This window comes from Saccopteryx leptura, chromosome 3, assembly GCF_036850995.1.
Source record: "Saccopteryx leptura isolate mSacLep1 chromosome 3, mSacLep1_pri_phased_curated, whole genome shotgun sequence".
Lineage (NCBI taxonomy): Eukaryota > Metazoa > Chordata > Mammalia > Chiroptera > Emballonuridae > Saccopteryx > Saccopteryx leptura.
This window is the reverse complement of record NC_089505.1, coordinates 135,937,581-135,962,509: the sequence shown is the minus strand read 5'-3', so window position 1 is coordinate 135,962,509 and position 24,929 is coordinate 135,937,581. Positions and strand designations below refer to the sequence as shown.

The window sequence follows — 24,929 nt, the reverse complement described above, 5'->3', positions numbered from 1 at the left end:
TGATTGATTTCTCATATGTGCCTTGACCGTGGGGCTACAGCAGACCGAGTGACCCCTTGCTCGAGCCAACGACCTTGGGTCCAAGCTGGTGAGCTTTGCTCAAACCCGATGAGCCTGCTTTCAAGCTGGCGACCTTGGGGTCTCGAACCTGGGTCCTCTGCATCCCAGTCCAACACTCTACCCACTGCGCCACCGCCTGGTCAGGCGATTCCAGCTCTTGACCTGTGTGCCAATGCAAGAATTTTGCAGTGTTGTTTAATGATGGATGGAGGTTACAAGTCTTTGTAGAACAGAGAATGTTATCAGTAAACTCTTAAACTAATTTTTGTTTATGAATGCCAACGTTTATTAACTCTCAAAAACTCACTTATTATGTTCCTAGTTTCTTCATAAAAATGAAATTCCACATATGGATTTTCTTTTCGGAATGATGAAAATGTCTTAAAATTAGATGATGGGTTTTTCAACAAGTGGTGCTGGGGAAAACTGAATGTTTATATGTGAAAGAATGAGTCTGAACCTTTATTTTAAACCATATACAAAAATGACCTCAGCCTGACCAGGCAGTGGCACAGTGGTAGAGTGTCGGACTGGGATGCGGAAGGACCCAGGTTCGAGACCCCAAGGTCACCAGCTTGAGCACGGGCTCATCTGGTTTGAGCAAAGAAGCTCACCAGCTTGAACCCAAGGTCGCTGGCTCAAGCAAGGGGTTACTCAGTCTGCTGTTGCCCCAGGTCAAGGCACACATGAGAGAGCAATCAATGAACAACTAAGGTGTCGCAACAAAAAACTGATGATTGATGCTTCTCATCTCTCTCTGTTCCTGTCTGTCCCTATCTATCCCTCTCTCTGACTCTCTCTGTCTCTGTAAAAAAAAATAAAAGACCTCAAAATAGGTTAACACTTTAAACTTAAGAGCTGAAATTTTAATACTCTTAAAAGAAAACATGGAGGAAAATCTTTATGGCATTGGATTTGGCAAGGTTTTCACAATGTGATACCAAAGCACAGGCAACAAAAGGAAATATAAATCAATTGGACTTCATCAAAATTAATAACTTGTGTGTATCAAAGCACACAATCAAGAAAGCCAAAAGATATCTTTCGAAATGGAAGAAAATATCTGCAAATCACATATCTGATAAAAGGGTTATATTCAGTATATATATAAAAAATGCTTGCAGTTCAACAACATCAAAAACAAACATCCCAATTCAAAAATGGACAAAAGACTTAAATAAACATTTCTCTAAGAAGATATACAAATGGCCAATGAACATATAAAAAGATGCTTAACAATTATTAGTTATTAGGGAAGTGCAGATCAAAACTGCAATGAGATAACACTTCACTCTTACTACACTTACTAGGATGGCTATAATAATTTTTTAAAAATTCAATTTATATATTTATTTTTTACAGAGACAGAGAGAGTCAGAGAGAGGGATAGACAGGGACAGACAGACAGGAACAGAGAGAGAGATGAGAAGCATCACTCATTAGTTTTTCGTTGCGCATTGCAACACCTTAGTTGTTCATTGATTGCTTTCTCATATGTGCCTTGACCGCGGGCCTTCAGCAGACCGAGTAACCCCTTGCTCGAGCCAGCGACCTTGGGTTCAAGCTGGTGGGCTTTTGCTCAAACCAGATGAGGCCGCGCTCAAGCTGGCGACCTCGGGGTCTTGAACCTGGGTCCTCTGCATCCCAGTCCAATGCTCTAACCACTGCGCCACCGCCTGGTCAGGCTATAATAATTTTTTAATGGAAAAAACCCAAATATTGGTTAAGAGATGGAGAATTTGGAACCCTCATGCATTGCTGGTGGGAATATAAAATGATGCAGCTGCTTTGGAAAACAGCTCAGTGATTCCTCAAAAAGTTTAACATAGAATAACCATATGACCCAGCCATTTCATGCCTAGACATATATTCAGAATAAATAAAAGCATGAACTTGAACAAATTTTTGAATACCAGTGTTGTAGTGGCATTATTCATAATAGCCAAAAAGATGGAAGAAATCTGAATGTCAATTGATAGATGAATGGATAAATAAAATGTACTACATATGTATAATAGAATATTATTCAACCATAAAAAAAAATGAAAGATTACATATGCTACAACTTGAATGAACCTTGAAAACATGATAAGTGAAATAAACCAGACACAGAAGGACAAATATTATATGATTCCACTTATATGTGATACCTAGAATATACAAATTCATACAGAAAGTCAATAGATATTACTGGTGCTGGGGCAAGAGGGAATGGAGAATTATTGTTTAATGGGTTATAGAATTTATGTTGGAGATGATGAAAAAGTTTTGGGTATGTAGTGGTGATGATTACACACATTGTGAATATATTCACATGCCACTGAATTTTACACTTACAAATGGTTAAAATGATAACATTTATGTTATGTGTATTTTGCCACAATTTTTAAAATTAGGTTCTGGAAAAGTTTGCATAACTCTGAATGTACTACAATATTGAGTTGTGCAATTTATGTGGGCAAATTATATAGTATGTAGATTATATCTAAGTAAAGGTATAGATATTTAAAAATACTCTTTCCACCTCTGACAGTCTTTATGATACATCCATTCATTTGCTTATTTATTTATCAGTTCAACACGTTTTTGCGGAGTTCTGCCACGCTGTTAGGAATAAGGTGATAAATAAAACAAACATAATCCCAGTCCTTCCCTTGCTTAAAACACTGTAGGTTTTAAAAATTAACCACAGCCAAGATTTATTGAGTATTTATTACATGCTGAGCATTGACACAGCATTTTATATACTTTGTCTCCTGTGGTCCTCACAACCAGGTACTGACCTGGATTCTTCTTGGATAAAGAAATTTGCTCTGCCCTGGCCAGTTGGCTCAGCGGTAGAGCGTCGGCCTGGCATGCGAGGGACCCGGGTTCGATTCCCGGCCAGGGCACATAGGAGAAGCGCCCATTTGCTTCTCCACCCCCTCCCCCTCCTTCCTCTCTGTCTCTCTCTTCCCCTCCCGCAGCCAAGGCTTCATTGGAGCAAAGATGGCCCGGGCGCTGGGGATGGCTCCTTGGCCTCTGCCCCAGGCGCTAGAGTGGCTCTGGTCGCAGCAGAGCGACGCCCCGGAGGGGCAGAGCATCGCCCCCTGGTGGGCAGAGCTTCGCCCCTGGTGGGCGGGCTGGGTGGATCCCGGTCTGGCGCGTGCGGGAGTCTGTCTGACTGTCTCTCCCCGTTTCCAGCTTCAGAAAAATACAAAAAATAAAAAATAAAATAAATAAAAAGAAATTTGCTCAAAGTCACATGACTAGGATTTGAACTTGGTCTGTTTTACCTCAAAGGCCCTGCTCTTAAACATTCAACATCATTTGTGGCAGCTGAGTTCCAGTCACCTGGAATTGAGACTTCCCTGAAGACCTGCCCTGAGGCCAACCTGTCAGATGGGCTGATTTGGTAGCATTGGAGGGAGAGTTAAAATGAGGTGGAATGACTGCCAGGAGGTAGTGGGTTTGGAAAATAAGGCCTAAGTCAGTAGAGTCTTACATAGCCATTTACAATAATCATTATAAAGTAAGTATAACTCTATTTTTCAATGTTTACGTGATGGAATTTTAAGTACAAAATTGCATATGTTATTAATAACTAATATATTTATTTTGATTAACACAGACCCCCTGTTCTAAGTGACAGACATGTATTATCACCTTATTTAATCCTCCTGACAGACCCATGGTGTGCAGGGTGCAGTACCATTCCTATTTTACAAATGAAACAGTGAGGCACAGAGAGGTTGGGTAATTTGTCCAAGGTTACACAGTCAGTGGCAGAACTGGAATTCCTTGACTTGGAACCCAGACTCTTAACCACCATAGAACTTGCTTTTGCCAAATATGTTAAAATATGCAAAATAGGTAGGCATGAAACCAGCATCAAGGTAGTAGGATGAAAGTGATTCCCCACCTTTTTTTCCCTCAGATAATTTTTTTCAAAGAATACATCAATTAAAAGAGTGATGGTTTTTTTTTTTTTTTGTATTTTTCTGAAGTTGGAAATGGGGAGGCAGTCAGACAGACTCCCGCATGTGCCTGACCGGGATCCACCCAGCATGCCCACCAGGGGGCGATGCTCTGCCCATCTGGGGCATTGCTCTGTTGCAACCAGGGCCATTCTAGCATCTGAGGCAGAGGCCATGGAGCCATCCTCAGCGCCCGGGCCAACTTTGCTCCAATGGAGCCTTGGCTGCGGGAGGGGAAGAGAGAGACAGAGAGGAAGGAGAGGGGGAGGGGTGGAGAAGCAGATGGGCGCTTCTCCTGTGTGCCCTGGCTGGGAATCGAACCTGGGACTCCTGCACGCCAGGCCGACACTCTACCACTGAGCCAACCGGCCAGGGCCAGTGATGATTTTTTAGACCAAGAAAAGACGTCATTGTGACCTTTTTAATCTTCCTACTTCCCCACTGTATTTTGTTGTGTTTGATTTTGAAGTTGCCTTGATAGCTGCAGAAACTAAGCCAGTGCCACTGAGCACTCAGGCGGTGCACTGGGACACCTGGCCTGTGTTGTATGTGCAGCTCCTTTGTTGGCTGCAGCTGCCCGACTCTGCCTCTGTGGCAGGTGTGTCCTGTTCTCATCACATTTTTGTCAACTCTGCAGATCTTTCTTAAATAAGAAAAAATATTTTTCACTTGTAAGAGTGTCAATGTTGTATCATGGTTAAGAGCAGTACATGAACTAGATTCGGATCTTGGCGCTGATGATCTCAGCCCCTGGACAACTGCTCAAGCCTCCGCTCTGTCCTCAGATAATGGAAATAACAAAACTGCTTTCCAGGGTTATTGTGGGAATTCAATTGGATAGTGTTTGGAATGGACCAAGAGGGTCTGGCACAGTGTAAGGTAAATAGAGAATACATTTTGATGTTGATATAGCATCTTTTTTGTTATTAATTCACTCAGTTAAACACTCTTCAAATATTAACCATTGGTATTTTAATTTTTTTGAGTTGCCTGTTCATGCCTCTTCCTCATTTGTCTATTGGCATCTTGATTTTAGTGTGGTTGAGTCGAGGACTAATAGCCTTCGGCGAGGCTGTAAATGAAGGCAGGGTTGAGGAGTGGAGGTCTTTTTCCCTGTGGCCCTCATGCCTTTATTTATGTTCAAGGAGCATGGTTCATGCAATGAGTGCCACCTCCTGTCCTCCTGTAATTGGCCCTGTTTTCTCCCTGAAAAATTTTCATTCATCTGCTTTAAAGGATCAATCTTTAGAATAGCTCATTCCCCCGTCTCTGGACCACTACACCCACAGGCCTCACACGTGTGATTTCTTTCTCTATTCATTCAAGTTGCATTCTATCCGAATGGCCGTGGCTGTCTGCTCCGAGAGGGAGGCTCTGTTTCAGCAGCACCTGTATCTAACAAAGACGCTTCTCACCCTGGATAGTCACACAGGCCACAGATAGCTGTCCTGAGCAAAGTGCCCAAGCCTAAAGGATTGCTTAGATTGAAGGCACATTCTCCAGACAGTTTCATCTCCTTTTCCCTCTTGCCTAGTGCCCCTCTTGCCTGGCTTGGACAGTCCACATTTTTTCCCATCAAGGCACAGAAGTTGGAGGTTTTTAAACTGCAAAAGCAAGCAGACCTCCACACAGGCAAATGGTTCCTGCCAGAAAAGTTCTTATGGATAAAGTGTTTGGTCCAGGGGATCGTCTGAGTGGCTTGCTGGTAACATGAAATTGTCTGCTGGTCTTAAGAAATATGTCTGAGTGAGGAATAGGGGTGGGGATATGGTGGTATTGGTGTCCCCCCCCCCCCCAAAGAAGCCCAGACTGCCCTAGAGAAAGTTGTTGGGCTTCCCCACGAAAACTTTCCCTCCACGTGAGGTCAGTTCGACTTGGACAGCACCAGCACTGGAGCTTACATCCTAATATTCTTGTGTCTCCTGCATTTACCTGCATGCCTAGTTCAGGATGTGTGATTTAGAGGAGAGGGTATTAGATTGGGAGACAGAAAATCTAGGTTTGAGTAGAGGTGCTGCTTTTTTTTTTTTTTTTTTTAGTTTCGTAACTTAGGGAGCAAACTTTGTCTCCTCATCTGGAAAACGGAGGATAGCATTTCCTGTCTGGTTACCGCCTTGCTTGACCATGGAGTTAAATGAGTGTACTGGACAAGTTAGAAAGACACAAATGACAGGGGAATCTCTCCTACTCTTAGAGACATGGGCAGTCAGCACAGTGTCTGTCTCAGCATCTCTGCAGGACCCGCAGAACTTAAAGTGCTACTTCTCCCCAGAAAGAGGTCTGGAGCCATTGGGAAAACTTGTTTGTGTGTGGCTCTTCTGTGCCAGCATCTGAGCCGAGCTGATCAGTGGCACTGCTGGGGGGCTGGGATTTCCTTCCCTGTCTACTGTCTTTTTCAATCTGATGAGAAGCCTGGAACCTTATGGGAAAAGCAGAGGTACTCCCTTAGTACTTAAGGTCACCTGTGTTTAGAGCCATCAGTATTATGGATAAGTTCAGTTTCATGAACTTTGTGGAGCATCTGGCCGAGGCTTGTCGGGAGACAGACACAGAGGCAGCAGTCAGGGTGCTACCTGCTGCTGGAGAGGGCAGACAGGAGCGGTGCAGGCAGGAAGGCTGGCCTCTGCCCTTGGTGGGGCTGCTGAGCAGAGCCTGAGTGACAGGTGGGAACTGGCTGGCCAGCGTTCCCGGATGAATGCTGGGTCTTGCAAGAAAGATACAGCCCTGGAAGTAAGCGCCCCATCTGTTTGTCTTGGATAAAGAAGAATTTGTTCTGGGAGAGGAAAAGAGAATGCTTATCTTCATCACGTAGGAAATCAGATGGGAAGAGTGAGGAGCCGAGAAGTCATGGAGGCTGATAAAATGGAGAGCTATTTTTCACTCAGGGTCCTGGTGACAGGTCATAGACCTCCAGGTATTCTCTGTCCAATTTGGAGGGGATGGGCAGCGACCATCTTAAATCTATCAGAGAGGCACTTTGCTCTTCAGTATATTTCTTCAAAGAACCTCAGAGTTTAAGGTGTATTTATGATTTTTTGTTGTTGTTCTCATCCTTTGGTCTGTGTACTCAAGTTAGCACAGAAAAATACTTTTAGCAGTTGAGAAAAGTGAACGTGGTGTTCCGTAGCCTTGCCCATCGCATGACCCTGTGCCCTCCAGTAAGTCTCAGTTTCTCTCTTGAGCAAGATGCTCTAGAATCTTTCAAGGAGCAGGAGGAATGTGGTCCAGAGTAGTGGGAACAACACAGTTCCTAATGCGGGGATCTTCGCTTCCATCCAGATTCAGCCAGGGAAGTCACTTAGACTGTCCCTCATTTTCTTCTTCACTGGTACAGTGGGGTGGGTGTTCATCCCATCTGGCTGCCTTAACCTGGGGTGAGGAAAACTGGACCCAGAATGGAAAGTGCTTTCCAACTGTACTAGGCTGGATGCAGGCAGCATTTCAGGGTGACACTCAGCCTGTGGCATTGGTTTCAGCGTGGGTTAGACAGGAATCTGCCCTGGTCTCTGAAAGCACCTCTGGACAGGCAGTGTCTGTGAAGGTCAGAGCTGCTTTGACAAGTCTTACTAATCGGGCTTTACTTCCTAGGACAGCCTCCTTTGGCTAGAGCCACAGAAGGTCAAGGGAACAAGGGCTCTATAATCCTGAGCCTGCCTACGGAGCCCAGATGGTCTCCGGGTCCCTCTCTGACTGCACCCAGCCGCCTGTGTATCCTTCAGGCCCAGTAGTGGTGCTGGCTGTGGAGTGCCTGAAGCCTCTGTGCCCGTGCCTCTGACCGCCTCTGCTCCACTTCGCTGCGGCCGGCCGCAGTGGGCTGGCCGGGCTCTTCCCCGCACGTGCTGGGGACACTGAGACAGACCTTCCTCCTTTGCAGCTGCCTTCTCTCCCTGGATCCTGCGCCCGCCTCTCTGAAGTCTCTGGTCCGCGTTGCAGTTAGACTGTTTCCGGAGCTGGATCCTTGCAGTAGGTACAGTACTTCCTTGCATTTCACCCCTCTTCCAGAATGGGGTGCGTTTCAGCGCTCCGGGCAGCCCCCTGGTAGAGCAGCAGGAAGCCGGAGCCGCGGAGGAACTCACTGGTCGTTCTTTCTGTCGCCTGCTCTGCTCCGCAGACTTCCAGCCACTGAACGATCAGGGCAGCAAGTGGTCTGGGGATTGCTCGCGGAAGCTCCCCAGGGTTGTGGAACCCCAGCAGGCCGGTAGGGGAGGAAGTTTCTAAAGCAGAGCCAGGAAGAAAGGAGCCGCAAACCCGGAGGGTTTCAACTCTTAACGCGTCTCATTAGGAGCCTTCTGTTAACGAGCCACATACATCAACTACGGGGAGGAAGGAGGAGCGGCATAATTAGTTACGACAGCCCCGATGAACACTTGGGTGTGGGGCAGTCAGGGGAGAGGCGTGTGCTGTGTCCCTGTCTTCAGCTGTGTCCCTGCGAAGTGGTAGCGGCCCTGGGAACTAACTTTCCAACTGGAGGAAGGATTTGAGCTTTTTCCCTCCTTTGGAAAGATCCATTATCGGCTCATTGAGCCTTGAATTCCTTCCTGACCCCACTCCCCTCTTCCTGGGAACGAAAAGGAAGTCAGTATTTGCTTTTCCAGCAAGGTCACGGATCACCTGACCGAATCCTTCAACAGCTTGGAAGCCGATGCGACTGGGCTGAACTCACAGGCAGCGGGCTAGGTGCAGCAGCCCGCACCTCGCTGTCTGGGAGGAGCTGATCCCCTGCTCTGGGCTAGGGCAGGGGAAGGATGCCGAGGGAAGGTAATGTGGTCACAGGTTTTCTCGTGACAGTTTTCTTTTCTTCAGAAGCTCCAGATTCAGCTGCTGCAATGCAGGCAGAAATGACAGACACACGCAGAAAAAACTGTGGGGAGTTAAGGAGATTGTGTTAATGTGTTATGTATTGAGCATGAGTTATCTCTTTGTGTCCTGGGTTGTTGGTAGGAAGTGAGCTGCTGGAGAACTCAGGTGGCAGAGTGTTTGTCAGGAGTGCGTTCCTCCTCCCTGGCTGTCTGGGCTCTGGGTGGCAGCCCTCTCCATGGTGAGCAGCACGGTCAGATGCCTCCTGTTTCCTAGCACAGGGGACATTTACCCTTAGAGGCACGGGACCCTGGGATGGGGAAACGGGAAGCTCTCATCATTTTGACAGGACTGGTACAAGGTATGGGTGAACCTTTTTTTTTTTTCTTTTTCCGGAAAGAGTGTTTTGTCTTTGCAAGTGATCATGCATGGATTGACAGGATCGCTGTTTGGTGCACTACCTTGCTAAATATTTGACTTTGTAAGGTTGACTTTCCCAAGAATTCTCGTGGCAAAAAGGCTGTGCTTTGAGCCAAGCTTCTTTTCAAGGAAATCCAAGGTGCTATTTATTTTGGCATGCAGCCTGTTCTGGGATGAAATACAGCATTTTTATTATTGCAGAATAAAGAGAGGTTTGAAGAAAACAAAAGTACAGAACTAGGTTTCAGTTTCAGGGCTAAGTAAAGGAAGGGTTCTTTGAATTTCTATTTGAGGTTAGAAATGAAATTGAGCCTGACCAGCTGGTGGCGCAGTGGATAGAGTGTTGGCCTGGGACACTGAGGACCCAGGTTTGAAACCCTGAGGTCTCCGGCTTGAGCACCCATGGTCACTGGCTCAGCTGGAGCCCCCCCCCCCCCCATCAAGGCACATATGAGAAAGTGATCAATGAACAACTAAGGTGCTGCAACGAAGAATTGATGCTTCTCATCTCTCTCCCTTCTTGTCTGTCTGTCTGTCCCGGTCTGTCCCTCTCTCTCGCTAAAAAGAAGAAAAAAAGAAATGAGATTGAAATGGCATTATAAAAAGAATAAATGTGGAGAGGGAGAGGGGGTGAGTAGTATATACTTCAGGAGTTGGGCCGACCTGGGGAAATCCATGCCCTGGGCGCGGGCCTGGCTGACACTGTTTCTAACGTGGCTTGGTAGTTATACCTCGGGCTGTCACTGCTGTCTGTGTGACTCTGTTGGTGGCTTTTGAATGGGCAACCTCACTCCCCACCTCTTCATTGCCCGTTGACTTTGAGAGGCAGTGTGGAGTGATGGAGTCACACAAACTCTCTTGCCCCTAACTAACTGGGTAACTTTGCACAGGCCAGATAGCCTCTTTGTGCCTTTGCTTTTTCATTTGTAACTTGAAGATTATACCCTGGACTGAATGTCTTCCACCTGTTAGAAAACAGGGTTAGGATGGGGAGAGAGGTCCAGAAATGGGACCTATAAGAAATCTGACCTTCACCAGTTTATGGATTAGTAAGGGAAAAGAGCCAGAGAGAGATCAAGCTATGTATACTCAAAACATCTAGAGTACTGAGCTAATGGGAGAGGTTGGGACCTAACTGGGCATCCTTGATCGTGGGATAGGCCACAAACAACAACCAAAAATTTACAAAAAATAACACCTGGTATTACAAGGTTCTGAACACTGGGGACACAGCTTATTAGAGCAAGTAATAAACTGCTTTATGTCAAACATTTAAAAGTTCCAGAAAATTGCAAAATTCCATTTTGAAGAGGAATTCTGTTCAACAAAGCTATTTTTCAGATTCCATTGTGTTACAAACAAAGCTGTATGTGCTGACATGGCAATTATTCCTCAATTCCACTTACCTAGCCACATCAATTGTCCACTCATTCAAAGAGAACCCCCTCAGCTAAATCCCAAGCTGTCTGACATATGGATCATGAGCCCAGTGGAGCAGCCTGGGGTGGGTGGGGCTGGAAGTGGCATGATGTGGGCCTGGGACTTCCCTCTTTTCCTTCCTGTGTCTAGAGCCCTTCAGAGTAAAACCTTGCTGAGCTCTCTTCTTCAGAGTTGGGTGTCAGCTCCATTTAATTTATTATTATTATTTTTTTATTTTAGAGAAAGAGAGACAGACACACACAGGGACAGAGATGAGAAGCATCGATTCATAGTTGCGGCACCTTAGTTGTTCATTGATTGCTTTCCCATACATGCCTTGATCGGGGCCTCCAGCTGAGCCAATGACCCCTTGCTCAAGCCAGCAACCTTGGGCTCAACCCAGCAGCCTTGGGCTTCAAGCCAGCGACCTCTGGACTCAAGCCAGCGATCCTGGAATTTCAAACCTGGGTCTTCAGTATCTCAGGCCGGTGCTCTATCCACTGTGCCACTGCCTGCTCAGGCACTTCATTTAATTTCTGTAGAGCCTTGATCAGTTTTAACTAAAATTTAAGTCTAAGAAAACTATTAGCAGTCTCCATAGAGTTGGGTTTTTATTGTTGTTGAGGTTTTTTCAAGTGACACTGGACCTACTGTGTGCTGCATAATTATTATATTTGAAACCCTTGAGCTGATATATGAAGGGCTAACTCCAGAGGCAGTGAGTGTGGTTGACCTCTCCAAGGTGATAGTGAGATTGTGCAGCCACAGGTTCCTCTGCATCCAGGTAGCCACCCTCTTGCTCAAGTGAAGCCTTGTTGCTTGGTGTCCAGCCTTGGAGAAGCAGGTTACACCTTTGGCCAGGTGGCCTTATAAGAGAGCAGTTATCTTTCTCCATGCCCAAAAGGTGTCCATGTATACTTGGGAGAAGCTGAGGAGCAGGAAAGTCAGGAACATTTCCCCTTACAAAGAGAGCCAGGGGCCTGACCTGTGGTGGGGCCGTGGATAAAGCGTCTACCTGGAACACTAAGGTCACCTGTTTGAAACCCCGGGCTTGCCAGGTCAAGGTGCATATGAAAGTTGATGCTTCTTGCTCCTGCCCCCTTTTCTTCCCCCCCCCCAATTCCCTCTCTAAAATGAATAAATAAAATCTAAAAAAAATATTAAAAAAATAAAACAAAGAGAGCTATGAATTGTCACAGCATCAGGATGGCATATGGAGGTGGACACATGTTTGCAAATTACTTCTGTTCCCAACACAGGCTTGGAGTCAGCTAGACTTGAGGGTAAATTCTGTCCCAACACTGTGTGTTGTGTGATTTTGGACCGGCTGTAAGCTCTCAGCCTCAGTCTCCCTATCTGTAAAATGGAGACAATAGTAATCCTCTTGGGGTTAGGTATGGATTGCATGACATAATTTGATTATGTCAAGTGCTCCAGGTTCCACTTATTACTCAGTAATGTTAAAGGGTGAGAGGAAGAAGGGAGCGGACGGGGGAGGAGAGGCCATGATGATGGAGAGACAGGCCAAGGGGCCAGGCTTAGGGTTTGTGTCCTCAGCCTTTTGTTCCCAGGCTTCACCTTGGAACTGGTGAGCCCCTACCGCCTGCCAGCCTCCGGGAGCCTCCACCGCTGACCACAGACGCAGCATTGAGCTTGGTAGCAATGTCTTCTGCCTGGGAACCTTCTCTTTCTTTTATTTTCTAAAAAATTATATTTATATTGCCTTACTGGTGTTGGTGCAGTGAATAGAGCGTCGGCCTGAAATGTTGAGGTCCCAGGTTTGAAACCCCGAGGTCACTGGCTTGAGCGCAGGCTCATTCAGCTTAAGCACAGACTCGCCGGCTTGAATGAGGGTTCACAGGCTTGAGCATTGGATCATCTAACTGATCCCAAGGTCTCTGGCTTGAAGCCCAAGGTCGCTGGCCTGAGCAAGGGGTCACTGGGTAGGCTGGACCCCCCTCCTAAAGGCACGTATGAGAAACAATCAATGAACAACTAAAGTGATGCAACTACGAGTTGATGTTTCTCATCTCTCTCCTCTCTCTCTCTCTTTCTCGCTAAAAAAAAAAAGTTATATTTATCTTTTAAATTGAGATGTAATTTATACAGAATACACCATATTAGTTTTAGGTGTATAACATAACAATTTGATATATACATATATTCATTGCAAAATTATTACCTCAATAAGTTTTGTTAACATCCGTCACCACCCATAATTACAATTTTTTTCCTCAATGTGAGAACTTTTAAACCTACAGTCTTAGCAGCCTTTAAATATACAATATAATATTAATGAAAGTCACCATGCTGTACGTTACATCGTAGAACTTATTTACCTTATATAAATTTGTACCTCTTGATCCCTTCACCCATTTCACCTGTCCCCGGTCCCCTGGCAACCACCAGTCTGTTCTCTGTATCTGTGAGCTCATTGTTTGTTGTTTTGTTTTGTCTTTTATATTCCATATATAACTGAGATCATACAATATTTGTCTGCCGCTGTGTGATTTATTTCATTTAACAGAATGCCCTCACGGTTCATCCATGTTGTCACAAATAATTATGGCTGAGCAATATCCCATTGTGTATATATATACCACATTTTCTTTATCTGTCAATGAACACTGAGGCTTTTTCAGAGCCTTTTCATTCTAACAAGGGTGACCCTCTCTCACCCCAGCTTAGAACCTCCTTATCCCTAACTTCTCTACTCCAGCTGTACACTACCCCCAAACTCAAGTACGTGTTGCCTCAAAACTAAGCGAGATGCTCAGTGTTGGTGTTCCTTCTGCAAAGAGCGTCTTCGCCTGTAGAAACCCTACCTGCCCTCTGCGTGCAGTGCACCTCAGAGAGGCCAGGCAGGGGCAGGGCCATGGCTTGGGAGGCAGCAGCAGTGCTCACAGAAAGAGGGTTCACAAAACTTCTGTCGGGCGAACTCCAGACTCCCTCTTATTCAGCAGGCCTGGTCATTCCCAGCTGTCTTCTCCAGCTTTCCTTGTTTGTCCCCCTTTTCTTCCATCCTGGGTTGCTGGAGGCCACCCCTCATCCTTCTCTCACTCCTAGTTTTCCCCAATTCTTCTCTCATTCCTGGTCCAGTTTTCTAGTCCAAGTTCATCGTAAAGCACGTTAAAATTCCTGAAACAACCCAGCTTCCGCTGCTGATGTGCCACAGATAACTCATTATTAGGATGTGTGTGGATTTACAGTCACACCCACAAAAACAATTTCCTGGGTGATTTATTATAATGGGGGACAGAAGGCAGGTAGTTTACCATTTGAAGAAAGAGTCCTGGAAATGGATTAAAATTTGGGGGAAATTTATGCTCAAACCTCAAGGTACCCTAATTCAAAGTCAGGACAGTATGCTGCTTGAATAATTACTGATGTCTTCTGGCCACCTTGGTTGAACTTCCTCTTGTCCTACCCATGGTTGGAGATTACTTTAAGTACCAGCACCTAGGAGCACTGGCAATGACCTTATCTTTGTCTTGAATCTGGGTGGCATGCCATAGATTCCAGCTTTTTCACAAAATGGATTATAATTCTTTTACCATGATGGGTGTGAATAGATTTCAGCTTATGCAAAGAATAATATGCAGGTTTTCAGAGCCCTGGGCCTGGTCTCAGCTCCTTCATTAATACACTAAAAGTTAATTAACTCTGAACATCAAGCAATTAACTCCTGAGTCTCAGTTTCCTCATCTGCCAAGTGAGTAGGCTGAACCAAATGCTTCTTTCGGTGTCAATCACTGCTAATGATCCATGAAGGCACACCTAGGACTGGACTCTAGAGTGCATCTAGGCTTTTAATGTCCCTCCCCGGAGGGCTGTGAGCTCATGGACACCCCTGGGAGAAAGGTCAAGGATGGTCATTACTTTCTTTGGTGCTATGTTCCCGCCATACTTATTTTAACTCTAATGAGACTCTCCACTTTTCTATCCTTCTTTCTTTCAGAACTGTCCAACAAATTTCACAGACTTATCGGATGAAGAGTACCTAAGAGACTGACGGTCAGCATTCCCTGAGATGGAGAAGACAGATGGTAGGCAGGCTGCTTTGTATTCCTTGGTCTAATGTGAACATTTGAGTTGGAAAGGGATGGTTACTATAAATCCTGGAAATAGCCCAGGGGAGGCCTACAGGAGACATTCCTCAAGCAGGTGGCTGGGAGACCCAAACCATGTATTTCAGGTATGAATAAAAGAAGGTAGTAGGGAATAGGAATGAAGCTTTATGTTTATATCCAACTTGTGTAATATTCAGAGTGTTTTCTCATCTCTTCCAAACACCAAGAAGAGAGTGGGATGCTTTCACTGGATGCCCTCAATTTTGAGATAAGAAACTTGAAGTCTAAGAAAGAGGCATACTATGTTAAAATTCATACCTGTGTGATTCTCTAAGTCATTTAATTTCTCTGAGCCTCATTCTCCTCATGTGTCAGTTAGTTTTGCTATTATCAAACCACACAATAAATGTATTAACTTAAAATAAAGATACTTACTGTTTCTCAAATAGATTCTGTAGGTCTGGCTGGGCCATTATGCTGGTCTGGGCCAGCTCGGCTGACTCGGCCAGGCTCCTTTGTCTGTGGTCTTCTGGGCGACTCGGCTGGATGGTTTAGGATGGCCACACTCACATGCCTGGTGGTCGATATGACTGGATATCACTTGGTGCGTTGGTGATGATATGGCCAAGTGTCTCTCTTTGTCTATCAGGCTAGCTTGGGGTGGGGGTTGGAGGCTGGGAGGATGTTTCACATGGTGGCAGAATGGTTCCAAGCATAGCAAGAACAAATCCTAATCTGCAAGTGATTTTCAAGTCTCTGCATATGTCACATTTGCTGTTGACCTACTGAGCAAACAAATCACAAGGCTAAGCCCAGGGTTAATATAGAAAGAGAGTAACCAAGTGTGGGCTATAATTGTAGCTATTTTTGTAAACATTCTATAGCACCTCATCCATAAGTGGGTATTAGTACTTACTTCACAGGGCTGGTAAAAGACTAAATGAGATAAAGCATACTAAAGCATAACCAATATCTCAATGAATGCCTCCCTCCTCCCTTCCCTAGGAAACTTGCTGAAGGTCATAGACTAAATTCCCATGATCTGATTTCTAATGAAATGTCATCTAGATCACCAAGTGTTAGGAAACAGGAGAGCTTGTAATCCCCTTGAATCACATGACCCTTTACTGGCACAGGACTTAGAGACCTGACAGCAGCTCCAGCCCTACTTCTCCCTTCTTTCCAAATGCCTGACCAGGCAGTGGCACAGCAGATAGAGTATTGGCCTGGGACACAGAGGACCCAGGTTCGAAACCCTGAGGTCTCAGGCTTGAGCACGGGCTCACCAGCTTGATTGCAGGGTCACTGGCTTGAGCGTGGGATCATAGACATGACTCCATGGTCGCTGGACTGAGCCTAGAGGTTGCTGGCTTGAAGCACAAGGTCACTGGCTTGAGCAAGCGGTCACTGGATCTGCTGGAGCCCCCTGGTCAAGGCACGTATGAGAAAGCAATCAATGAACTACTAAGGTGCCGCAAAAAAGAATTGATGCTTCTCATCTCTCTCCCTTCCTGCCTGCCTGTCTGTCTGTCTGTCTTTCTCTTTCTCTTAAAAAAAAATGCAGCCTGACCTGTGGTGGTGCAGTGGATAAAGCATTGACCTGGAACACACTGAGGTTGCCAATTCGAAACCCTGGGCTTGCCCAGTCAAGGCACATGTGGGAGTTGATGCTTCCTGTTCCTTCTCTCTATCTCTCTTCTCTCTAAAATTAATTTTAAAAATCTTTTTTTAAAAAAAGAAGACATCGTATAAAATATTTTTTTAAAAACGCAGTCACCATATATTTCAAGAGTCTGCCCTTCTCCCCAGAGAGCTGCCTTTTCAGTGCATCCCTGGAAGTGGTCCCGCGGAATACCAACTAATTCCCTGAATGCCCCGGAGGCCTGTCATTTTTGTCTGTCTCATTCATTTGTCCCTGCTCAGCATCCCAGAACTGCTGCTCTCCATGTGATTAACCATAACTAACGCAAAAAAGGCGTCCCTCCCTGCCGGCACACACATCTCACAAAATAAAGGCAGAAGGAGGAAAACCTTCTGTCGCTGTCTTGGCCTTTTGTAGAGGCTCATTTAATTCCTCTTCTTTCCAGCTGTATGTTTGGCTACTTTCTCTCCAGTTTCTGTTTTTCCCATTTCCTTCAGAAACTGAGTACTGTATACGTTTTTAGACGCCCCCCCCCCTCACTTTCAATACCTCTGATTGGTTCGCTCACCTGGCAAACTTCTCTTTGTCCCTCAAGATAATTACTCTGCTACCTCCTTTCTTTCCTTGTCCCCTTCTAATGTCCGTTCTCATGTCTGTGTGTAACTCTTCGGCTCATGACTGTGTTTGCAGGGCCTTTCCTGGGGTCTGGTGATCTGGTGTGCTTTCAGACCAAGACTCTAGGCATTTTAGGTAGCTCTGAGTTTCATAGATCTTAATTTTTTCTTCTCCTCTGACTCACTTCCCCAGTTTCTTCAGAATTATTTTCTTGGACTCTCATTCCCCCTTGAGGCTGTAGTCCTGACACAGAGTTCAGTCTTCCCAGGAGAGAGCACATTGCTAGCCAGTCCTCCCCTGCCTCCCCTTGCCTTCCGGCCCCTGTGTGGTGTACCGGTGCCATGTTCTCACTGAATTAGTGCTAACAATCACAACAGCTCTATGGGCTAGGCATTCCTATCACCATGTTCCACAGTCCAGAACTACAGAGATGGAGATGACAGAGCCAGGGTTCCCATCCAGCCAGTTTGGCTGTGTGTTGGTTTATTTGATCTGAAGTTCATTTTTGAGCAGAGGTAGTCCTCCTAATTAATTCTTACCTTGGCCAAATACCCAGAATTCTGAGCTCCTGCATACCTGTCACCAGGTAAAATTAAGTGGAGCAGAGCTTAATGTGAGCAAAGGTCTCCCAGCATATCAGATCAAGCTCCCTCATTCAAGGTCCAACATTCCTCTTGCACTGGGAGCAAAAAGGAATGCAGAGTGGCAGGTGGCTGGCATAGCAGCACAATAGATCACAGGGTGTGTGTGTTATGTCTGTCTGTCTGTCTGGGTATGTGTGTCTTAGTGATACTCCGTGGAGCTAGCTTAGGAAAGCACCTATTAAATCCCTCGTTCTGCCTTGCTGCTCAGTCTCACAGACTCCTTTGTTACTCTCAGTCTCCCTTGTGGAAGATTTTGCCTTTGACTCTCCCCTTTCTTATTTGATGCTATTATTGTGTTTGTGCTCCGGACCTGCTCCCAGAGGCCACGGGGTAAATTAATGCATTTCAACTAAATTGAGGCAAAAAGGAAATGAATAATGCAGGCTCTCCTTTAGGAGAGTCTTTGCCTTCTGGGTCTTAAATCTCCCCACTTAACTTTAGACAAATATCTCCTGCCTGATTTGGCTTGTCCCTGTAATCCAGGAGGCTGCTGAGTGGACAGAGGCCTAAGAGTATCATAGAGTGCAGCTTGGAAACTAACAGCAAACGCTCTCATTTACTAAAACTATCGGTGTGCCTTTTGGGGGGAAAGCAGGTTGGTAAACTATTGTGTTGGTAAATGTGAACTTATTTAAAGCTTTTTGGGTGCTGGAGTCGTGTGTACTCCTCATCTGCCTGGCGTCCAGCTATCGGCCAGAGAAGCTCAACTCCACCAGGACTGTCCCGGGCAGCAGCACTGCAGCACTCTCTGCTGCGGCTGTGATGTGATTGCCTACAGGCCCTGCCGCTTGACTTCACTCTGAGGCTCCAGTAGGGCATGTTCATGAGTTCAGCCTTCAGATGTCCGTTGGCTTCATTTAGTTCTTTGGAAATAATTGTACTTCCGTAAGCAACGAGGACCGCCTGAGAAGAAATCAGACAAGTGGGAAGAACTCCGCCCCACTTGTCTTCACCTGTAGGGGGAAAGCAGCCCAAAATGTGCCCCAGGTAACACCATTATTTGCACCTTTCTTTTAACCTGCCCCTTTCTTTTTATTGCCTTTATCTTCTCTCACTCACCCTGACCACATCAGCAGTCTCCCAACTGGTCTAAAGGGCCCTGCTGTGTGCTTCATCTTTTTTTTTTTTTTTTTTTAAATAAATTTTTATTAATGGTGATGGGATGACATTAATAAATCAGGGTACATATATTCAAAGAAAACATGTCTAGGTTATTTTGTCATTAAATTATGTTGCATACCCCTCGCCCAAAGTCAGATTGTCCTTCGCCACCCTCTATCTAGTTCTCTGTGCCCCTCCCCCTCCCCCTAACTCTCCCCCTGTCCTCCCTCCCCCCACCCCTGGTAACCACCACACTCTTGTCCATGTCTCTTAGTCTCATTTTTATGTTCCACCAATGTATGGAATCATGTAGTTCTTGTTTTTTTCTGATTTACTTATTTCACTCCTTATAATGTTATCAAGATCCCACCATTTTGCTGTAAATGATCTGATGTCATCATTTCTTATGGCTGAGTAGTATTCCATAGTGTATATGTGCCACATCTTCTTTATCCAGTCTTCTATTGAAGGGCTTTTTGGTTGTTTCCATGTCTTGGCCACTGTGAACAGTGCTGCAATGAACATGGGGCTACATGTGTCTTCACGTATCAATGTTTCTGAGGTTTTGGGGTATATACCCAGTAGAGGGATTGCTGGGTCATAAGGTAGTTCTATTTGCAGTTTTTTGAGGAACCACCATACTTTCCTCCATAATGGTTGTACTACTTTACAGTCCCACCAACAGTGAATGAGGGTTCCTTTTTCTCCACAGCCTCTCCAACATTTGCTATTACCCGTCTTGTTGATCATAGCTAATCTAACAGGGGTGAGGTGGTATCTCATTGTAGTTTTGATTTGCATTTCCCTAATAACTAATGAAGCTGAGCATTTTTTCATATATCTGTTGGCCATTTGTATCTCTTCCTGGGAGAAGTGTCTATTCATGTCTTCTTCCCATTTTTTTATTGGATTGTTTGTTTGTTTGTTGTTGAGTTTTATGAGTTCTTTGTAAATTTTGGAAATTAGGCCCTTATCTGAGCTGTTGTTTGAAAATATCATTTCCCATTTAGTTGGCTGTCTGTTTATTTTGATATCAGTTTCTCTTGCTGAGCAAAAACTTTTTATTCTGATGTAGTCCCATTCATTTATCTTTGCCTTCACTTCTCTTGCCATTGGAGTCAAGTTCATAAAATGTTCTTTAAAACCCAGGTCCATGAGTTTAGTACCTATGTCTTCTTCTATGTACTTTATTGTTTCAGGTCTTATATTTAGGTCTTTGATCCATTTTGAATTAATTTTAGTACACGGGGACAGGCTGTAGTCGAGTTTCATTCTTTTGCATGTGGCTTTCCAGTTTTCCCAACACCATTTGTTGAAGAGGCTTTCTTTTCTCCATTGTGTGTTGTTGGCCCCTTTATCAAAGATTATTTGACCATATATATGTGGTTTTATTTCTGGGCTTTCTATTCTGTTCCATTGGTCTGAGTGTCTATTTTTCTGCCAATACCATGCTGTTTTGATTATCGTGGCCCTATAATATAGTTTAAAGTCAGGTATTGTAATGCCCCCAGCTTCATTCTTTTTCCTTAGGATTGTTTTGGCTATTCGGGGTTTTTTATAGTTCCATATAAATCTGATGATTTTTTGTTCCATTTCTTTAAAAAATCTCATAGGGATTTTGATGGGAATTGCATTAAATTTGTATATTGCTTTGGGTAATATGGCCATTTTGATTATATTTATTCTTCCTATCCAAGAACAAGGAATATTTTTCCATCTCATTGTATCTTTTTCGATTTCCCTTAACAATGCTTTGTAATTTTCATTATATAGGTCCTTTACATTCTTTGTTATGTTTATTCCTAGGTATTTTATTTTTTTTGTTGCAATCGTGAAGGGGATTATTTTTTTGAGTTCGTTTTCTAATATTTCATTGTTGGCATAGAGAAAGGCTATGGACTTCTGTATGTTAATTTTGTATCCTGCGACCTTACTGTATTGGTTTATTGTTTCTAATAATCTTTTTGTGGAGTCCTTCGGGTTTTCGATGTATAGGATCATATCATCAGCAAAAAGTGATACCTTTACTTCTTCTTTTCCAATATGGATGCCTTTTATTTCTTTGTCTTGTCTGATTGCTCTGGCCAGAACTTCTAGCACCACGTTAAATAAGAGTGGAGAGAGTGGACAACCCTGTCTTGTTCCTGATTTAAGGTAGAAAGTCCTCAGTTTTATGCCGTTTAAAATGATGTTGGCTGATGGTTTATCATATATGGCCTTTATCATGTTGAGATATTTTCCTTCTATACCCATTTTGTTGAGAGTCTTAAACATAAAATTGTGTTGTATTTTATCAAAAGCCTTTTCTGCATCTATTGATAAGATCATGTGGTTTTTGTTCTTTGTTTTGTTGATATGGTGTATTACGTTAACCGTTTTGCGTATGTTGAACCATCCTTGAGATTCTGGGATGAATCCCACTTGATCATGATGTATTATTTTTTTAATATGTTGTTGTATTCGGTTTGCCAGTATTTTGTTTAGAATTTTAGCATCTGTATTCATTAGAGATATTGGTCTGTAGTTTTCTTTCTTTGTGCCATCCTTGCCAGGTTTTGGTATGAGGGTAATGTTGGCCTCATAAAATGTGTTTGGAAGTATTGCTTCTTCTTCAATTTTTTGGAAGACTTTGAGTAGAATAGGAACCAAGTCTTCTTTGAATGTTTGATAGAATTCACTAGTATAACCATCTGGGCCTGGACTTTTATTTTTGGGGAGGTTTTTAATAGTTTTTTCTATTTCCTCTCTGCTGATTGGTCTGTTTAGGCTTTCTGCTTCTTCATGACTCAGTCTAGGAAGGTTGTATTGTTCTAGGAATTTATCCATTTCTTCTAGATTGTTGTATTTGGTGGCATATAATTTTTCATAGTATTCTACAATAATTCTTTGTATATCTATGATGTCTGTGGTGATCTCTCCTCTTTCATTTTGGATTTTATTTATTTGAGTCCTGTGCCTTTTTTCCTTGGTGAGTCTTGCCAAGGGTTTGTCAATTTTGTTGATCTTTTCAAAGAACCAGCTCCTTGTTTTATTGATTTTTTCTATAGTTTTTCTGTTCTCTATTTCATTTATTTCTGCTCTGATTTTTATTATCTCCTTTCTTCGGCTGGTTTTGGGTTGTCTTTGTTCTTCTTTTTCTAGTTCCTTAAGGTGTGAAGTTAAGTGGTTTACTTCAGCTCTCTCTTGTTTGTTCATATAGGCCTGAAGTGATATGAACTTTCCTCTTATTACTGCTTTTGCTGCATCCCAGAGATTCTGATATGTCGTATTTTCATTTTCATTTGTCTGTATGTATCTTTTGATCTCTGCGCTTATTTTTTCTTTGACCCATTCATTTTTTAGAAGTATGTTGTTTAGTTTCCACATTTTTGTGGGTTTTTCCCCCTCTTTTTTGCAGTTGAATTCTAGTTTCAAGGCTTTATGATCAGAAAATATGCTTGGTACAATTTCAATTTTTCTAAATTTGCTGATATTGTCTTTGTGGCCCAACATATGGTCAATTCTTGAGAATGTTCCATGTACACTAGAGAAAAATGTATACTCTGTCGCTTTGGGATGAAGTGTCCTGTAGATGTCTATCATATCCAGGTGTTCTAGTATTTCGTTCAAGGCCACTATATCTTTATTGATTCTCTGTTTGGATGACCGATCTAGAGCCGTCAGCGGAGTATTGAGGTCTCCAAGTATGATTGTATTTTTGTTAGTTTTTGTTTTAAGGTCAATAAGTAGCTGCCTTATATATTTTGGTGCTCCTTGGTTTGGTGCATATATATTAAGGATTGTTATGTCTTCTTGATTCAGTGTCCCCTTAATCATTATGAAGTGACCATTTTTGTCTCTGAGTACTTTTTCTGTCTTGTAGTCAGCATTATCAGATATGAGTATTGCTACACCTGCTTTTTTTTGGGTGTTGTTTGCTTGGAGTATTGTTTTCCAGCCTTTCACTTTGAATTTGTTTTTATCCTTGTTGCTTAGATGTGTTTCTTGTAGGCAGCATATAGTTGGATTTTCTTTTTTAATCCATTCTGCTACTCTGTGTCTTTTTATTGGTAAGTTTAATCCATTTACATTTAGTGTAATTATTGACACTTGTGGGTTCCCTACTGCCATTTTATAAATTGCTTTCTGTTAGTTTTGTATCTAGTTTGATTCTTCTCTTTTGTTTTTCTATCATTTGTTTCTGTTTGTTTGTGTTCCATACTTCTTTCCTCTGTTGCTACCTTTTTTAAGTCATGTGTTTTTGTGGTGGTTTTTTCTAGGGTGGTTACCATTAAGTAATGAAAAGGGTACCTACCATATTCATTGTAGTACCCTATCTTATAAGTATTTCTGCACTTCATCGTCCTTTGCTACTGTTAATCTCCATTCTCTCCCCCCCTTTTTTTTTTCCTTTGTTGTCACAGTTTAAGTTTGGTTTTATTGTGTTCTTGGTGGAGCTGTTACTTGTGGTGTTGTTTTCTTTTGTTCTTTGAATCTGGTTGGAAAACCCCCTTTAGTATTTCCTGGAGTGGGGGCTTTCTGGTGATAAATTCTCTCATCTTTTCTGTATTTGTGAATGTTTTTATATCTCCTTCATACTTGAAGGATAGCTTTGATGGGTATAGTATTCTTGGCTGAAAGTTCCTCTCTTTCAGGGCTTTAAATATTGGGGTCCACTCTCTTCTAGCTTGTAGAGTTTCTGCTGAGAAATCTGATGATAATCTAATAGGCCTTCCTTTATATGTTGTACTCTTTTTTTCCCTGGCTGCCTTGAGAATTTTTTCTTTTTCATTGGTTTGTGTCATCTTTATTATGATGTGCCTTGGAGTGGGTTTGTTGGGGTTAAGAAAACTCGGTGTTCTGTTTGCTTCTTGAATTTGAGGCTTTAGTTCTTTCCACAGGCTTGGGAAGTTCTCGTCTATTATTTGTTTGAGTATATTCTCCATTCCATTTTCTTTCTCTTCTCCCTCTGATATACCTATTATTCTTATGTTATTCTTTCTGATGGAGTCAGATAATTCCTGTAGGGCTTTCTCGTTTTTTATTATTTTTGAGTCTCTTTCTTCTTCTCTCTGTTGTGCCTCAAGTTGTTTGTCTTCTATTTCACTAATCCTATCTTCAATCTGGGTTGTTCTGCTAGCTAAGCTTGTTACCTCGTTTTTCAGCTCGTGAATTGAGTTTTTCATTTCTGTTTGATTTGTTTTTATAGTTTCAATTTCCTTGGTAATATATTCTTTGTGTTCATTGAGTTGTTTTCTGATCTCCCTATATTGCCTTTCCGTGTTTTCTTGTATATCTCTGAGTATTTTTAAGATTTCTATTTTAAATTCTCTGTCATTTAGCTCCAAGGCTTCCAATATGTTAAGTCTTTTCTCCATAGATTTTTCCACATCTATTTGTGTTACCTCTCTTTCTTTTGTATCCATAATATTCGATTTCCTCTTTCTTATTGGCATCTGAGGGTGGTCTTGTTGATAGCACTAATTAGAATTAATAAAGAGTAAAAAGTAAAAAACAAAAACAAAAACAAAAAAACAAAAACAAAAACAAAAACAAACAAACAAAAAAAAAACAAAGGGTAAAACACCCCACAAAAAAAAGCAGTAATAATTTATTATTTCCCCCTTTTTTTTTTCTTTGTTCTCCTTCCCTCCTCTCCCCTCCTCAGGGAAATATCGTGCCTATAATGGAGGGCCTGGTTTGCGGTGAAGAGTTCAAGGGGGCAAAAAATAAAAAAATAAATAAAAAAAATAAAAAAAAATAAAAAAAAAAAAGGAAGAAAATCTTAGACAAGCATAAGTTGATCTGCCTGCGGGTGACGGTCAATAATGAGAGGGACAAGAGGGAACCAGAAAAAAGGACAAAAAAAGGAATAATAAAGAAGAAAAAATAAAAATAATAAGTAAAAATACGTTGTATTAAGTGGAGCAAAGACCAAATACAATGGAGACCTTGGGTTGGGAGGACCCAAAATGCCACAAAAACAAACCAACCAGAAAAAAACAAAAACAAAACCGAAAAAGAAAAACAAAGCCAAAAAAAAACCTTGAGTCCCAAATTAACTAATTTGTTCGTGATTGAGGATTAAATGGGAGGAAAGTAAAACGAGAAAAGAAAAAACGAATAGAAAGGAAAAAATAAGAAAAAGAGAAAAACGAAGGAAGAAATAAAAAAGGAAGAGAAAAAAACAAAATAAGGCAAAAAAAAAAAACAAAAGAGGAGAGAG

At 43.0% G+C, this 24,929-nt stretch overlaps 1 protein-coding gene across 5 annotated transcripts in view; it reads left to right on the top strand.

Annotated features, from left to right (window-relative positions):
• KANK4 (KN motif and ankyrin repeat domains 4) overlaps nt 1–24,929 on the top strand; it is an 86,268-nt gene that overhangs the window by 26,402 nt on the left and 34,937 nt on the right. Inside the window, exons 2-3 of one of the 5 annotated variants that reach the window (XM_066376445.1) lie at nt 7,891–7,983; nt 14,611–14,698. In XM_066376445.1, the coding sequence (XP_066232542.1) occupies nt 14,683–14,698 (16 nt within the window). In that variant the 5' untranslated portion in view covers nt 7,891–7,983; nt 14,611–14,682. Of the gene's footprint in view, nt 1–7,658; nt 7,984–8,446; nt 8,775–14,610; nt 14,699–24,929 lie in introns of those variants that run through there. The other 4 variants (XM_066376447.1, XM_066376444.1, XM_066376448.1 and 1 more) reach the window with 4 other exon arrangements.